Consider the following 17,876-nt stretch of genomic DNA (forward strand, 5'->3'; position numbering starts at 1 on the left):
TATTAATCTTATGAAATACTAGCAATATTAAGAGACACATTCCTGGACTTTACAATTGGTTTTCGTTGTTTAAATATTAATACATTGATAAATGTAAAAGTAGATAAATGCATCACTGTCCCAGTTTCCTAATAAAATTTTGATTTTTATCTACGAGACGGAAATGACCCCAGATTCTAAAAATCTGGTCAACTTAGTGTGACTCCAAATCCAGGCCTCCATTGGTTAATGAATTTGATTTCCATTGATCATTTTTGTGTGATTTTTTTTTTTTTTTTTTGTCAGCACATTCAACTTTGTACTGAACAAAGTATTCAATAAAAATATTCATTTATTTAGATGTAGGATGTGCTATTTAAGTGTTTCCTTTGTTTGTTTTGTTTTTTTTAATCAGTGTATAATGCTAAACAGGCTCAGTGGCGCAGTGGGTAGCACTGCTGCCTTGCAGCAAGAAGGTTCTAGGTTCCATTATCAGCTCAGGGTCTTTCTGCATGGAGTTTGCATGTTCTCCCTGAGCCTGTGTGGGTTCTCTCCGGGTACTCCGGCTTCCTCCCACAGTCCAAAAACATGACTGTTAATTGGCTTCTCAAAATTTTCCTTAGGTGTGAGTGGTTGTATGGTTGTATGTCTCTGTGTTGCCCTGCGACGGACTGGCGACCTGTCCAGGGTGGACCCTGCGTCTCACCCATAGACAGCTGGAGATAGGCACCAGCAACCCCACTTGAGATTTAGCGTGTAAAGAAAATGGATGGATAATGCTAAACAGAGTGATCACTAATCCTAACCTTTTTTTTTTTTTTTATTGAACAAAAAAATGTATTTACATTTACATTATTTACAAGTAGGAATCACTCTTACATAAAAAAGAAGACAACATATATTATAAACTTAAATATTAAATAAAATATATAAAATATTAAAGGCAACAGATATAAATTAATTAATAAACAGTCAGTATTATTACAACCAAAGGAAACATACAAAACCTAAGGAGAAAATTTTAAAAGAAACAGCCTCATTCTACTACAAGACAGTTTCTTACATCACGTTAACTTTAGCATTTTGCTAATCAAAAACCAGAAATTTTGACATGTCACTACATAATGCTAATGCTAACCAAACTTTATCAACCAAGTTTTTTGTGTGGACGTGAACTGTACGGGATGACGTCACCTTCCTTCGGCGCTCTGCCTCTGCTGGTTTCGGCTCCTCTGAGCTTCTGCTGCCGCTGCTTAGAGTTTCGCTCGGAACCAGAGCTCTTTCTGCCTCTTACTGGTCGTGACTGTGGTCATTTTTTAAACAAAATTCTCAGAAATTATTCCTAAAAAGGTGGGGAGAGAGTTTGACCCACGTTTTGGATGCATGGGAGCTTCCTGGGAGCGGCGAAAGGAGAAGGTAGGTTTAACTGCTGCAGCTACCGCCTCCTCTCCTCGTCCCTCTTCGGACTGTCAGGGCTTCCAGCTCAGCCCCGGCGGCCCGATTACCGCATTGCTACCCAAGGAATGGCGTCAGACTGCTAGTTTAGGGCCCACTGACCGGTGTGTCCGGTTAAGCATTGGCTAGATTCAGCTAATTTTGGTGCGACTGTAGTCCTGTGAATCACCCTCTCTGCTGTTACAGCAGCGAATACCACCAGTCTCAAACTATTTATTTTATTGCATGAATATCCTGTTATTTTGTCTCTGCTTAAATGTTATCTGTACCTTTGGTTTTGTTTGGTTGATATAGCTCAACGCAATCAAATCGACATAAACATGCAGACAGCTGTTTAACACAAACACAGCTGCAATGTGATGATCGCATGGACTATTTTCACCCTCATCTGGTTTATTTTCCATGCCAGATACATGTCAACGAATCAGCGTCTGTATATAGTCACTGAATTTACCTGTCATGTGTAGAGGAATCACAGAAGCATTCCCTTCCACCTTAAGGTTAATCCTCCCCCCTCCTTAAATTGCCATTTGAAACAGCAGCTGCAGCATCATGGGTGTAGTTGTAGATGCTACATGACAATGACACATACTTTTCAGGTCATGTTAATCTGATATGAGCTCACCGACTCTCCTTATCCACCTCCCCACTGAGAGCCACGTCAGAACCCAAAGCTGGGCTCAGCTCATGAGTTATTGTTGAGGATGCTGAGGATTTTATGAAGGTCACAGCTCTCATCAGTTCTCCTAAACTAGTAGGGTTAAAAAAAAGTATATACATATCACGTCAATCCTATTTGTCACCATCAGGCGTGTAATGGTATGAGATTTTTATGATTTCCTTGAGGTGGAAAACCCTTTGTTCATATTTGGAGAGCACACAGCTAATTCAAAACTAATATATATCAAAACAGCCTGCCATAGTCTGTTCAATTCAATTCAGTTTTTTTATAAAGCGCCAATTCACAACACAAGTCATCACAAGGCACTTTACAGTTCACCAGATCATACAGTGAAATTGATTCAAAGTTTTCTATCTAAGGAAAACCAGCTGATTGCATCGACTCGTTGAGTCGAATGGAATCCCTCGATTTAATCGATTTAGAATTGTTTTAATCAATCAAATCGAATAAGGACTTTGGCAAAAATACCCAGCCCTACTCCTGGGTGGTGTCACAGCCAAACAGGAACTGATGAGGCAAAGCTACGATGAGAAAAGGCAGAGAGAGCATAACGTTAGAGATTAAACTAACAGATTCTGCAGAGTGGAAGAATAGAGATAGAATGAAGCAAAATCATGAAATAGGGGTCCCTATGTCCTCCAGAAGTCTAAGCCTATAGCAGCATAACTATAGAGATTGCTCAGAATAACCAAGATAATGGGGGGTGGGGGGAACTAGTTTATTACTTGAATGGTATTGGATTAATGTATTCTATGTAGGTGTAATCACCTGACAGAAGGTGAATGCGAAGAATAAAAACGTATCAGGTAGGACGTTTGCATCACCACATGGGGTTCCTCATATTCATTCTGTCTTCCATTCATTCTGTCTTCCATCATTCAGTGGCTATTGGCTATTTGCAGCCGTTTCAGATGTTATCATCCGAACATATGGCCTTTTTTTAGTGATCAGTCGCATTGAATGGCTTCAGATTGTACCTCTTACCTACCAGTAGGTTGGTTGTTATCACCAAAATGTATTACTTATCCTTTCCCTAAGGTCATTCCTTTTTTAGGAATAACCGCATTGAAACCATGTGACTGAAACATGTGGGATTCATTTGAATTAAAGCTTTAAAAAGCAGATAAGAAATAAACTGTAAATAAAGTAGGGCTGAAACTGACGATTATTTTGCAAATTGATTAATCTGTCAATTATTTTCTTGAGTAATCAATTAATAATCATATAGCCAAACATTCCTTAAAGAAGATTTTTTACGAAATTCGACTTTTCCATTCGAGGCATTCTAAATAGAGCATATTGACAGAAGAAAACATTCTTTTTTTTTTAATATTAAATGACATTTTTTTTTATATTTTTTACAATCTTGGTATAATTACTGCTATAAGGGGGTTGCTCTGTCAGCTAAAGGCATATTTTACAGTCTCTATACTCCAGTTAACTTATGAATTGATTTCTAAATTAGTTGACCATTATTTCAATTATCTAATCATGATTAATCCGATTAATTGTTTCAGCTGTAAAATAAAAAAGATAAAGATATAAAGTAGGTATAAAGTAAATAAAACTTGTGGTTTTAGATGTGGCTGTTGTGTTTGTGTTTCTAACACTTCATGTGTCTAACCTAGTAAATTATTTTATTTTGCTCTTTGCACAAAACTATGAAAATATGAAAAAAATCTCCAGTAAATTAGGAAATGAAACGACTTGATTGGCTTTAAGGAGGGCAGAGACAGAGGACACTCTGAGTTGATTTAGGAAAATCGGCTTCTGAACAGCTCTGGGAGGATGTTACTACGGTAACAGACACAGAAGTCGAGGAAACTCTCTTTGTAAAACTCAGATTTCAGGTTTAAAAACTTAGTTTTCAGTAAACTTGCGAAGTGAAACCTTAGTTAAACCTCTTTGTGTTCATAAAAAGAAGTTTGATAGTCTGATTTTTTAAAATAATTTTTTATTGTCTGTAAAAATCCCCCCTTGCATAATATTTACACGTATTTGTTTTATTTAAAGCAGGCACTTGGCCTGTTTTAAATCTCATGTCTTTTGTGCTAAACATTAATTGCAGCGGTTCTATGCTGTTTAGCAAAAAGACAAATCTCTTCCAGCTTTAATCCTGCTAAGGCAAAAATCTCCATCTAGGTGTTAGTGAGACCTTTTTTCAGAATAATGTTGTACGTTAAGGCCTGAACACACTGGTTGCATTTGACTTTTTAATCTCTGATCCAAGTCACACTGACTGTGAAAGAGAGGCTGTGAGCAGATCTGAGCAGAATATTTTCACTTGTGTCTCTGTGCTATACACAAATTAAAACAATTTCCCATATTTGACTTGGCAAGATTATGAAAAGTATTTAAATAATAAATAAAAAGCTACCAGCGCAGCTATAAAGAAAAGCGCCAATTAACGAGTCTGTGCAGCATCTCAAACCAGATCAGATAGAGAATGTTCCTATGCCTGTATTAAAAACATAATGAGATCTACATCTGAAGAAAAGAAAAACACAGCAATAAACGCCTTGGGACGGTTTATATGCTGACTGAGGCAGTGAGAGGTTATTCTCGGAGAGATCTTTAAAGTTCTTCTTTCTTCTTGTCATAAAGAGGTGAGAGATATGCAGTGCTTACCTGCTTTATTTGCACTTCATTATTTTGTTTTTTTGTGAGGCTCCAAGAGGATCAGTATTTTACTCTATCCTTTTTTAATCCTGAAGTAATATTATTGTTCAAAAGGATTGATAAACTGCACTTTCTGTCCCTCGTTGTTTTTTTTGAGGCTCTAAAAGGATCACTACTTTATATTTTCTGTCCTCCTGAACTCCTATCGTGGGTAAAGTATTCTTGTTTTGATTTTTATATTCATTGTTTTTGCACAAGTCTGTTCTGCTTATTATAAACAGAATACGCACCTCCATAAACTGACTGTTTCCCTGTGCGATTAACAGATTTTATTTTGGATTTTCCCCCAAAGCGTGTTTTACTTTGTAACCGCGTCTCTCTTCCTGTCAGACCCATGCAATTGCAGCTGAATTGCTGCCAGTTCTACCTAAAATAGACTATCTCAGTCGCACCTAAGCCCCCCTTGCATGAAATCATGTCGGCGGTGATCATCCCCATTGATTTTAATTGGCGCCAATCGCCACAACCCCGTCTGACACAATTTTCTGTCGGATCGGACACAAAGACTTGGTGTTCTGGCCTTTACAACATTGGCATCAGTTATGTGTTCAATCCACCACTGTGTTCATTTTCTCTTTTTTTTCACCCACTCTTGCAGATGCATGAATATAGTTTGGAGTTTCTAACTTTGTCATGATGCACTCATCACTAAGGGCTAGAAATATGATCACGATGGAGGCTGTGACTCATCCACCTTGCTAGTCACCTACAGCAGTCCAGATTTCACCTAGGAATATCAGATTTACCTTTCAGAGTTACAGAGTTACATTCAATTACATTGAAATATGTACACATATTTGTATTTAAATCCAGATTTGTCAAAAACAAGAGAATATAATTAAATATCACACCATTTAGTTTCTGTTATGGAAATATAAGTAGTGTAGTGCTGATCTATCTAGGCTTCATAGAAAACATACTGTAATATTATAATTTAGTACAGTCTTATCAATCTGCTTTTTTCTACTCCTATTATTCCATCAAGTTCCACAGCAGGGGGGCTATATTCAGAGTCACTTCTAAATATAAATAAACCAGCATCGCTCTCTGTGGGGAAACCTGGGGGAAATCCAATAAAGACCAAAAGAGTGAGGCGCTGCCATTGCCAAAAAATTACCATGACTAATACCTGACAGAGGGGACTACAAAAAAACTTCTTTCAGGTGAAGGGAGCGAGCTAAGACGGAAATGTGAGAGAGAATCCAATCAGCTAATGAAGGAGAGGAAAAAAGGGGATAAATATATTTGTTTTTTATCAAGGGATTTTAAAGGTAGGCAGAATGTTATGGAAAGACAAAATAGAATGAATATTCTGAAAGAAACATGAAGTTGTGAAGGGATAATCTAAAACAACAGATAAAAGGTACATACAAACAGTTTTTGAGAAATAAAGAATAATAAGAAAAAAAAACAGCAGCATATATACAGTCATTGCTTTTTGGAAAAACGATGTAGGTAAATGTACAGGTGTAAAGCTGTTAGTTTCTTAAAAAACAATGCTTGGATTTTCAAGGAACATAATTTTTATGTGCATTCATCTCCAAATGTTAAATTCCTAATAGAGATTTAGGAATAAAATTTTATTAGACTGTTCATAACTCAAATGACAATACCAAGCAGGATATGTATAAACCCTTTTTTATTACCTTTCCTTTCTTTCTTGTTACGCTTTTATGGACTCACCAGGATCTTTATTCAGAGGGTGCTAAAATGATGTCATCACGCAGTTTGCATGTAACAGCTGAATTAATTAGCAAGACAGGAAGTGATTAAAATACTCCAACTTGGTTTAAAACTCAAGATGAAATCTATAACATAATTTCTAGTGTTACACAAGGTTATTTTGACCTGTACTTCACATAAATCCATGTTTAGTTATCAAATTTAACTTAAAATAGTGGCACACAGTGGATGAGGCGGTGCACGGATTAAATGAGGGAAGGATCCATTTTACTGCAAAACAGGTTCAAAGAAAAAAATACCGGTATGCCAAATATTTTGTTTCCACACCACTTTTTAATTCAGTAGGGATTAGGGATGGAATGGTTTATTAAAACCGTCCGAACCGTTCGGTTCCACTGTCTCGGGTTCGGTTCGTGTGTGTTCTGTTCGGTTCATGCGCTGCTCCTTTTTCTCATGGGTATGGCGAGTGGGAAAGAACAGGAGTTGGAAGACGTGCCAGCAGCATAGGTTATAGGTCTTCTGTATGGGACCACTTTGCATTTAGAGTGACCTACGATGACGGCGGAAAGAAAGTTGTGGATAAAAGTGCAACAGTGTGCAAGCATTGTGCAACACGTTTTGTTTATGCTAACAGCAACACGACCAACATGTCAGGCTAACAATCAACATGTACCGAACCGAAAACTGTGACCACGAAACCGCGAACCGAACCGTGGATTTTGTGAACCGTTCCACCCTTAGTAGGGATAGGTGGAAGCTTTGCACATGTGTGAGTATCTTTTAATGGGGAAGAGTCGCTATTCTCTCTGTGACTGCAGAAACTGGCTGCAGCTGCTGCGTCCGACTTCCTGTCAGTGTTTTGCTTGGAGGCGCTTTTATTTCACCAAAGTCTTGAATGCGACAGAAAATAGTGGCTAGATTTGCCGTTGCTTTTTTGGGGGAAATTGTAGAATGTATTGACAAAGGCAATACGTTTGTGTTGCAGCTTAGTGCTAATGGGTTTTCTTGTCTTGGGGAGCCGAGCCAATGGCAGTCCTAATGGTCCAGGGTTCATGTTTTCACTGCGCTTCCCTTCATGGGTGCAAATAACAATTAAATGTATCTAAAAACACAATTTCCACTGCTGCTAAGTGCATTAAGTCAGGGTATCAGCATATTTCCATTGTAACTCAAAAAATTTCAACCTAACCACCATTTGTGCTGAAATATGAGTTAGAAGCCCAGGTGTCAGTCAAAGAGGATATCGGCCTGATTTTCAGTGTAACAGTGACTTTTTCAAGCTCTACTGCCTGTTACGCTGAAATATGCTGATGAGAGCCCTGCTCTGTGACCTTTAGGTCATTAACGCCATGTTGATTGTAAGGATCTGCTGCTGTCAAACTGTGAGCTAAATATTAGCAGGAAAAAGGCAGATTCATAATGCAAGGAATATTAGCCTACAGTGATTGCACAGATCGCACATAATTATTGAACGCAGTAATATTGATGATAACGATAATCTTATAATATGCTGAATCAGCTTTAAGTCTTGCACAGGGTCAAGGAAACACCATTCCATAATAAACACATCTGTGGAAAGTTAAATTCTCTGCGTATTTACAATAAAATAATAGGCAGGAAAACGGCTTTGTAGGAGAAGGGTTTCTCATCAGACTGTGTTTTAATGCACAGTGTGCTGCTGTGAGCATTTAGAGATAAGCAACTGAATTTTAGAAGCAAAGATTGTAATAATGGCGGTTAAATCAGATATTTTAGGTTTAGAGAAAATGCAACAGATGGGGGTATATTTTGTGACATGCATCTGAAGCAGTGTTATTACAGTTGTACTGTTAAAGTCATGGCTATAATCTTTCTGTGTGAAAATAAGGTAATGTTAAAAGGGTTTAAATAGAGTTTGGAAAAATCTAGAATTTGATTTCATTATTTTCCAAATTTGGAAAAGTGGGAAAATAAAATGACTAATTCCTGTATTCTTCCTTCTTTCTCTCCTTATCTGCTTTGTATCCTTGTGGTCTTTGCTTCCTTGCTTTTAATTTCTGGTGTTTCCAGGATATTCCTGTTCATATCTGCCATATTTTTGCAGTAAACTTTAGTATTTTATATCAGAAAAAAACGACTCTGGGAAATTATGTCTGGAATAGTTTAGGTTTTTACATCCTTTAAAAATGTTTTTCAGATCATTCTACAGTTACATAAGGTTTCCATAAGGTCTCCTCTGATCCTTCTGTGTATGAAGGTTTATCTGTGAGGCATCCAGACCAGTTAATCCTCTCATTCTTATCCTGTCAAAACAAAAAGAGCAGAAAAAAAAACAAATAACTCAGTTTTTCTGTTTGTTTTTGTGGCTTTTTTAAATGCATCCATCACTAGTCGCTGTTGCATAGCTACATGACGTTGTGTCTTCGCCCACATACAAGCGCACACACAGAAATGACTGCCAAGAAAAATACCCTCTCACTTCCTGCCTCAGGAATCAGAGCTAACCCAGCCGCATATGTCAGAAAACCACAAACACGTTGTGTGTTTTCTTAACATGTACGAACTCATGCTGGCAGAGCTCGACTCTGCACAGTGAAACTGCCTTCAGATCACAAACGCCTTGAATCTGAATGCTGCCTGTGCTAGTCGTTGAGCTCTGTCTGTGTTTATATAGCAGGAGCGTCTCAGTCTGAGTTTGAAGATGGCAGCGAGAGCCTGAGGAACGCTTTAAGCTTTCTAGCTTCTCTGTTGGCCTTGATTATTCATATCTATACTCGCAGAAACGTTACCAGCTTCAGCATCAGCATCTTCTCTCTCATTATGTTATAAGATGAAAAAAATGGGCAGAAAGACATGATTGTTTGCTTCTATACTGATCTGAAAATGAAATGAGTAATCAGGTCTCAGGATAAGCAACCCTGTGTGATCTCTGTCCTCCTGTTGAGGTCATAATCCATGTTTTCTTCTGTGTTCGGACAGATTGTGCTGCTGGTCCTCACTGCTCGGCACGATGAGTGAGACGGAGGGTCAGTTCTACAGTGTCCAGGTGGGGGACTCCACCTTCACTGTGCTCAAACGCTACCAGCAGCTCCGTGCCATTGGCTCCGGGGCCCAAGGCATTGTCTGGTAAGGTGTTGCTACTATAGTTTTTATTAATTGATTTGTTTTCAGATAATTTTGAATTCTATATTAAAAGGGATGCAAAATATTGATGATTGAATTCTTCTAAAGTTGATTGATCTTATGGATGGACAAATGATTAATTGATAGATTGATCAAGTTTTCTCTTGTCAAGAGGATCTGTCGATAACATGAAGGGCTAAATGCAGTTTTTTACTCTATACGGAGTTTTAAAAGAAAAACGGGTACATCATTATATTTTAACAATTCATTGTGCTCCTGTGTTACATACTGACTGGATAAATAAAAAATGTTTTCTTACACATTATTAAAGTTATTTATAAAATATTAAAAACATATTTATATAACAAAACATGAACCTGTTATGTTACTGGAAAGAAAAATGAAAAAAAAAATATGTGAAACTATCATTAATAGACAGCAACCAGAACCATCAGTTTAAACGCATTGCTTCCTCTCTCTGAATGCTGGATTTCACTAAAAACAGAGCTAGTTCACAATTAGTGTCCACAACTTAGACAGATTTTAGACAGATTTATTTTGTATAAACAAGTGTAGACAAAGAGAAATTAGGTTTAGAACAGTTCTTTAGACAATTTCAGTTTTTAAAGTGCAGCCTTGATAAGGTAAGCAGCAGGTGTTGTTATGCTGCTGCTACTGCCTCTGGCTCCTGAAGCACTCACTTCTCCTGGCTCAGGGGAGGAAGAGGACGATGATGACGATGCTGTGAGGGTCGTAGCCCGCTGGGTTGAAGAGGCTGACGTGGTTGAAGCAGCAGTCGTGCCATCGGCAGGTTTAGCAGCGACAGACGATGCTGGAGAAGGATAGGAAGCCGGAGCCAGTACTCTGGCTTCCTACCACAGTCCAAAAACAGGAATGTTAGGTTAATTGGATTCTCTAAATTCACCCCTCGTGACCCCGCTTGGGATTAAGCGTGTAAGAAGATGGATGGATGGATGGATGGATGGATGGATGATGGATGGTTTTCCAGTGAGCGGATGTTGGAGAGCAGGATTGATGGAAGCGGAGGTCTGTGCGTATCTCTCTTAAATTTCGCAGTTAGCCCCCCACTGCAGCCTTGCTTTCTCCGTCACGCGCATCTCTTCCTCCGTCAGTTATTTTCTGGTGTTGTTTTGTTGACAACCGTCTATAGCACTTTGCAGCTTTTTAAACAATCAAAATTATCAGTATTTAAAACATTTTTTCACTGTAGCTTCAGCAGGCATTGGTGATCATAGATGCGGGTTTGATGTCTAGTTTGTATCTTGTACTTTTTTTAAATTGCATTTTTTTTTTATTTAAAACTATTGATGTGTTTACATTTAATTCAATATTTTAAATGATGTTTTTATTTATTTATTTTTTTCCAACTTTTTAAATACTGCAATGAAACGGGGACATTTTCCCCTATACGACTACAAGCGTATAACACCGCACCACATGAAGAGGTAGAAACTTCAGCTGTTTCCAACTTTTTCAATGCCTCTATCTCATCTGAGAGTAACAGTAACTGCTTTCCAGGAGTGTTTTTAGTGTGTTGATGGTAGTGATATTTATGGATGGAAGCAGAAGAGGTTTTTAGATGTTTATATTTGCAAACCCTTGTCAGTAGGAAATGTCACTCCCCCAACATGTTTTTCCTCACAGAGATGTTTTCATAGTCAAGATTTTTTCTAGATGTGCAGTGCGATTAGTGCCTGGAGGGGCGTTGGTGCTAACATGACATCATTTGGCTGGTGTGGATTTGGCAAAAACCAGGCTTAACTCAGTAAAAGTTTCTACACCAGGGGGCGTTGTTTTTCACATAGCATCAAAGCTTTAAGGTGTGGTGAGTTCACTGGTCAGAAACGTATTGTTTCTTTTCTAGACCGACCATTTAGAGCCCAATAAGCTGAAGCAGGTCAGACGACCAGTCTTTCCTTCCTGTTCGACGGAAATTTTTCTGTTTAAGTTTAAATTCTTGACCACTGCTGCACTTTATAAATGGTAATGTTCATTTCACTGTTGTGATCTACATGCATAGAAATTCAGTTTTGTACACGCTCTGTGTATTGTAACGTTTAGGGTTGCGTTTAAGGAAGATGACGGTCAAAAACTTACAACTCGTGAAGAATGAGCAGAGTCCAAACAAACCGTAATATTACAAAGAAAATAGGGAATTGACATGTCCATCTGAGTACATGTATTTCTCTGCATCACGTCTCCCGCGCTCTCTGCAGAGAAACAGTGGCACCTAGCAATATCTTAAAGAGACAGTTCACAATAGTGACTGTTACAGTATACGAAAAGACCATAAACTTAGTCTAAGTCTGAATTTTTTTTCCAACAACAGTAATGTAAAAATGGTTAAACTGAAAACGTTGGCGTTCCTGATGACCTTTTTGAAGCTTTTGTTTCTGATAATGACTAAAAGCCAGCCTACTGTAGATGGAAGTGCTTTATTTTAAACGTGAGCTGCATTTTAATAGATCTATAATATTATATTATTAAAATCAAATGTCATTTTGCCTGTTTCAATGTTCAGCTTGAACACTTCTGCTGTGTAATCCTGGCCTGGCCAGCCAGACTGACCTATGCAATGTTTACTGTGATTTACTGTGGAAAGGAGCGGGTGGGACTAACAGACTCAGCAAAAACTGTTTAGAACCAATCAGATGACTGAAACTTAATAATTTTAATATTTACAATAGTTAGGTTTTATGATTTTAACAATATAAACTGATATAAAATGGATCTTGGATTTTTGTTTACCTCGAGGTCAACAGGAGATTCTCTCAGTGAAATACATTTGTTTGTTTCTAACCTTTGTTTCTGTTTTTTCTTTTCTCTTTAATGTAATCTGTGCCCAGCTCTGCCCTGGATACGGTCCTTGGTATACCAGTGGCTGTGAAGAAGCTCTGTCGGCCCTTTCAGAACCAGACCCATGCAAAGCGAGCCTACAGGGAGCTGGTGCTGCTCAAATGTGTCAACCACAAAAATGTAAGATTCTATGTGAAGCTCCAACCTGCTTAAAACCACGTTTTATTATTTTAAAGAGATTCAAATGAGCCTAAATAAATCATGGAAAAGGATACTGGTTTTATGAGTTGAGCTATAGCTTAAAAACAGAACGCAGCTATATTTGAAGTGTTACAGTTTGACATTATTTGTGTGAGATCAGATGAGTCAACATAACTGAGGGGAGAAAATCAATCTCTCTTTTCAAAGAGGAGAGTAGGAGAGTAACAGAGTGAGTCTGTCTTTACCCTCGCAGATCATCCGTCTGATCAATGTTTTCACGCCTCAGAAGTCTCTGGAGGAGTTCCAGGATCTGTGAGTGACCGGCGAGGGTTTCTAGAGCCTTACAAATCTGCTCACACTAAATAACTTATCCATATGTTTTTCTGTTATTTTTTTCCATTAATTTAGCTATCTAGTGATGGAGCTCATGGATGCCAGTTTATGTCAGGTGATCCACATGGACCTAGACCATGAGAGGATGTCCTACCTGCTCTATCAGATCCTTTGTGGCATCAGGCACCTGCACTCAGCTGGGATCATCCACAGGGTGAGTCCAGGGGTCAGCTGTGCTAAAGGTGATAGAAACATGAGCTTATGTAAAAGACAGTTAAGAGAAAATAATATAAATTATTAATTCAAGAGGTTCAGGTCATTACAAGCCCAAATCATGACCAAATTCGCCCGCCATACTTTGGATTTTTTGAGAGTAAAGCTGTCCTCTGGTAGCTTCTAAACAAGCCTTGTTATTCTGAGTTTTTCTATTTCTGCTTTGATTTGTTTTCATAAATAACCTACCTGCTAATTAATCTACAGCTTGTATAATTAAATTCAGTTTATTTCTATAGCATCAATTCACAACACATGTCATTTCAAGGCACTTTACAGTTCACCAGATTATACAATCAAATTGATTCAAAGTTTTCTATTTAAAGAAAACCAGTTGATTGCATCGAGTCATTGACTCAAAGGCAATCCCTCAGACTAAGCATGCTTGTAGCGACAGTGGAGAGGAAAAACTCCCTTTGAACAGATAGGAACCTCCAGCAGAACCAGGCTCAGTGTGAGCGGATATCTACCGAGGCCGACTGGGGTTCAGGGAAACAGAAGCAGAGATACAAAAAGCTGCTGTAAAAGGCGGCTCCATCCAGGAAACACAGCCATGTCAGAGGATGAAGAAAACACATTCAGCCATTCACAGTGAAACACTGAAAAAAAAGCCGACATCTATAAAAAAAGGTGATATAAAATGTTATGATATGATAACATATAAAAATGGTAGATATTTTTCTTCCCCTCCAGGATCTGAAGCCCAGCAACATTGTGGTGAAGTCTGATTGCACTCTGAAAATCCTTGACTTTGGTCTGGCGAGGACGGCTTGCACAAACTTTATGATGACCCCCTATGTAGTTACCAGATATTACCGCGCCCCGGAGGTCATTCTGGGCATGAAGTATAAGGAGAACGGTGAGCATATTTCGCAGAGACAGGAACGGTTTCAGATCTTTTTTTGTTTACCAACGTGTTCTTTAATGAAAAAATCTCTTTAAAAAAAAAGATTGTTTTTAATTTTTCTATTACATTTGATCTTGTCGATCTATTAGTGCTTCTGTTTAGTGTTTGTGGATGTCACTGAATGCTTTTAATCTGCCACTACTTTGCTTCAGTGGACCTGTGGTCAGTTGGCTGCATTATGGCTGAAATGATCTGTCATAAAGTCCTCTTTCCTGGAAAGGACTGTATCCTTCCTTATCTTCCTCCTATTAACCTTGTTTCACATCTTCCTTTGGTTTTCACTGCATTGAATCCTCAGATACAGAAATCTGTTAATGGTCAATTTTAGGATTATTTTAGTGAATCTCTAGGTCAATATTTTGTACCCAATATTTTAATCTGTTTTAACAGTTTTAGCCAACAAGAAGACAATTTCTTTGGATATAGAGTTTATTGCAACAAACAGGAATTTGGAGGCTTTTGCAAGTCTTTATTAAAATTAGGCTCTCTTGATGCTCCAGGTATCCTATAGGTCCTGCATGCAACAAGTGACTGAGATGTCTAAGGGTGTGCAAAATAATCGTCATGACGATGCATCGCGATTCTAATTTTTGTGATCTACTGCATCGATTCTTGAAGGCAAGAATCGATTATTTAAAAAAGAAAAATGAATAAAATACATGAATGGTTGGTGCACATCAGCCAAACCAAGTGGAATACAGCTTCCAGTCCAGCAGATGTCGCTGCGGATGTGTTGACGCCCGCTGCTTTGTGTCACAAGCATGTCCGGCCGCGGGATACTGCGACGAGTCATATGAAATAAAACATGGAGGACACTATGAAAATTCGCTCCGCGGCTCCATCACATTTCAAGTCAGATGCTTGGATGCATTTTGGCTTTAAAAACAAAGAAGGTAAAAAACGAAATTGATATGATGCACGTCATTTGCAAAAGGGGAAATATACATTTGAATGTTTTCATTTCATTGGTTTAAAGGACCACTGAGTCCATGTAAACGGCACTGATTATCCTTATTTTGTTATTTAAAGATTGATGAATCCTAAGATCTTTTTGTCAGTGTGTCCACGCCAGTAATATTAATATTTCTGTCCAGTATTTGTTTCCATGGCAACACCTCCAGAAGGCATTTCAATAAATACAGCTATGTATGAATTCAGTTGCTTTCAGTTATGTATCAATTGAAGACACAATCCAGATCATACCCAGCCAGTCAGCCACTGGTAAGGGCTGTATTTTTTTCTTACAGTGTTCAGTGAAAATATCGCGATGCATCGCAATATTTCAAGTATCGTGATGCATCGTGATAGAATCGCATCGTGGCATGTGAATCGTGATTCGAATCGAATCGTGACCTCTTTGCCAATACCCACCCCTAGAGATGTCCCAGTTTTTATAATGTGCTCAATATTAGAGAAATCTGATCAAGTTGGTAAACAATCAAATAATGTCTTGTAATAAATTCACAAATAAAAGGTTCAATGGACACCCATAGAAAAGGATTATATCAACAAGGTTAAATTTAAAGACTTGCCTCTAAACAAAATATCTGTAGTTTTTTATGTAACTTTCACGCCCATTAAACTTCAACGAGGTTTTTAGGCATCAGATGTAATAGAGGCACAGGGAACCTGAATCTACTGAAGTTCATGCATTCCTTTGCAGTGTGCACCCTGAATAACTTTGCAATATAATGTGCAGATCAAATTACAATTTACATAAATCTGTAGAAACCAACTTTCCAAGTTCTTCAATCCAGCGCTCAGTAAATCCACCAGTTCTCACATATCGTGACACCACTTTTTATATGAGATCCTTTATGATCATTTTTTAGTCATTAAATGTGATGAAGGGTGGATTTACTGATTTGTGAGAGAATGTCTGTTCAATCAGAGCATGGGGCACAATAGCGCATGTAAACTATACTAATCCAACGTCTAACCATTTTATGACCCCTTCCTTTTGTTCGCTTGGACCTTTTTTCATACCTAACAGAATACGGTTCTCATCCGTTGTTCCTGCAGACGGTTCGTTTCTTTCAGTGTCAAATCTACATGCACATGTGTCGTAGTGGTACGCAGTGAGCTGCCAGTTGAAAGCAGCGGTCTCTAGTCGGCTGAAACGGGTGACAGGAAACTTTTAGTCAAATAAAAACAGAGGGAAAGACCAGGGATGAGCTTTTAAAGCAGTTCAGGAAGTTTCCAAGCAATCTATTGGGCTGAATGTGTTTTTATTTGTTGGAAACTATGCCTTTAAAATGACCTGATTAGTTGTTGTCTTATGTAATCCGCTGCTGCAACATCAAGGAATTGATGCAAAGTGATTGGGGTTGTTTTGGTTCGACGCACTTTGTTAGAAAAAGAGATGGATAGGATCTTAAAAAAAAGGTCCCTGGTGTACACTTTTAAAGTTTGCATTTGTGATTCATGTGATATTTGTGAAGAATCGGCGCCGGATTATGTGCAGAGCTCTGGAGATGTTATCAGAGGGAGAGAAAGCTTTCAGCTTGAGTGGATGTGGACTGGAGGAAACTGTAAATGGCCATTTGCCACTTCTTAACCCTCCCAAGTAAACAGGGCAACTCAGAGAGCGAGAGGGAAAGACAAACTCCATGCTCCTCTGTTAAAAACACACTCACATCGATGAACACAAAGAGAAAGCGAGGGAGAGAGCAACAGCTGTGTAAACTGATAAGCGTAGGCGAGAAAAAGGCCTGGAAGGCTGCAGCCGGTTTGAAGCCAGACTGAAGATGTGCGCCGCATGATGAAAGCAGGAGAGCGATGCTCTGGAAGGGGACGGACCCAAACAATGAGGCGCCGTTTGTTTTACATCTCCGTGTTTGTCTAACCATTCTCTTTCACACCCTGCTCTGCATTTAATGTGTTTGTTTTTTATTGTCACTTTTTCATGTAATTATTTTTTTTGTTTGTGGGATTTTGTGTCACATTTGTGTGTTTTCTGTTCCCAGTGGACATCTGGTCAGTGGGGTGCATCATGGGAGAGATGGTAAAGGGCAGCGTCATCTTCCAAGGCACTGATCGTATCCTTCGCTCTTCTCATAAACCAGTTTTTGTCTCTCATTATCGCCCTGTGTCGTCCTTCAGACACATCTGTCAGACGTGATGTTTTTTGATTTTATTGCTGTCGAATAGATTAATGGGTTTAAACTAAGATTCTTCCATGTTCTCTCTTCAATGATTAATAATCAGACGTCTGGATCAGACATCTGCAGCCTCTCTAATTGTCAGATGGAATCAGACTGAAGCCATTCACATCATTAGCATTTATAGTGTCTCTGTTTCTAATTATCGCCTCTCGTTCACCAGCAGCCTGCCTGTGTCGGCAAGTAGCTTGAAATGGTTGAGTGGGAACAGTTCAGGTTATACTGCTTTTCATCCTCTGAGGTCATTTTCTTTTCCTGTTTGTTTTTATTAGATTGATATCTAAATCTAAAAAGATCCACTTGGTGAAATTGGATCTGTCAGTTTAACTGATGAATATGGATTATTGTTTGCCAAGATCTCTTTAATGATAGAGTTCAGTGTGTATTATTGTTTATATTTGCAAGTATTTTAAGCACAGATGTCTACACAGGGTTCCCGCAGGTCCTTAAAAAGTCTTAAAAGGCATTGAATTCTTCAAAATAAAACTGAGGCCTTAATTGGTATTAAAATGTCTTTAATCAGTCTTTCGTAGGTCTTCATTTTTAAAACATGGCATGTGGCATGTACTTATATAGCGCCTTTATTCAAGTTAGGAGACTTGAC

General features: G+C 38.5%; 1 protein-coding gene across 2 annotated transcripts in view; it reads left to right on the forward strand.

Moving 5' to 3' along the window:
• Positions 1–1,172: 1,172 nt before the first annotated feature.
• LOC107102050 (mitogen-activated protein kinase 9-like) overlaps positions 1,173–17,876 on the forward strand; it is a 22,392-nt gene continuing 5,688 nt past the window's right edge. The window contains exons 1-7 of one of the 2 annotated variants that reach the window (XM_015401219.1): positions 1,173–1,395; positions 9,437–9,583; positions 12,448–12,577; positions 12,852–12,910; positions 13,007–13,145; positions 13,898–14,063; positions 14,264–14,335. In XM_015401219.1, coding sequence (XP_015256705.1) covers positions 9,468–9,583; positions 12,448–12,577; positions 12,852–12,910; positions 13,007–13,145; positions 13,898–14,063; positions 14,264–14,335 — 682 coding nt within the window. In that variant the 5' untranslated portion in view covers positions 1,173–1,395; positions 9,437–9,467. Of the gene's footprint in view, positions 1,396–9,436; positions 9,584–12,447; positions 12,578–12,851; positions 12,911–13,006; positions 13,146–13,897; positions 14,064–14,263; positions 14,336–17,077; positions 17,150–17,876 lie in introns of both variants that reach the window. The other variant, XM_015401212.1, reaches the window with a different exon arrangement.

Source organism: Cyprinodon variegatus, unplaced genomic scaffold, assembly GCF_000732505.1.
Source record: "Cyprinodon variegatus isolate N-32 unplaced genomic scaffold, C_variegatus-1.0 Scaffold31, whole genome shotgun sequence".
Lineage (NCBI taxonomy): Eukaryota > Metazoa > Chordata > Actinopteri > Cyprinodontiformes > Cyprinodontidae > Cyprinodon > Cyprinodon variegatus.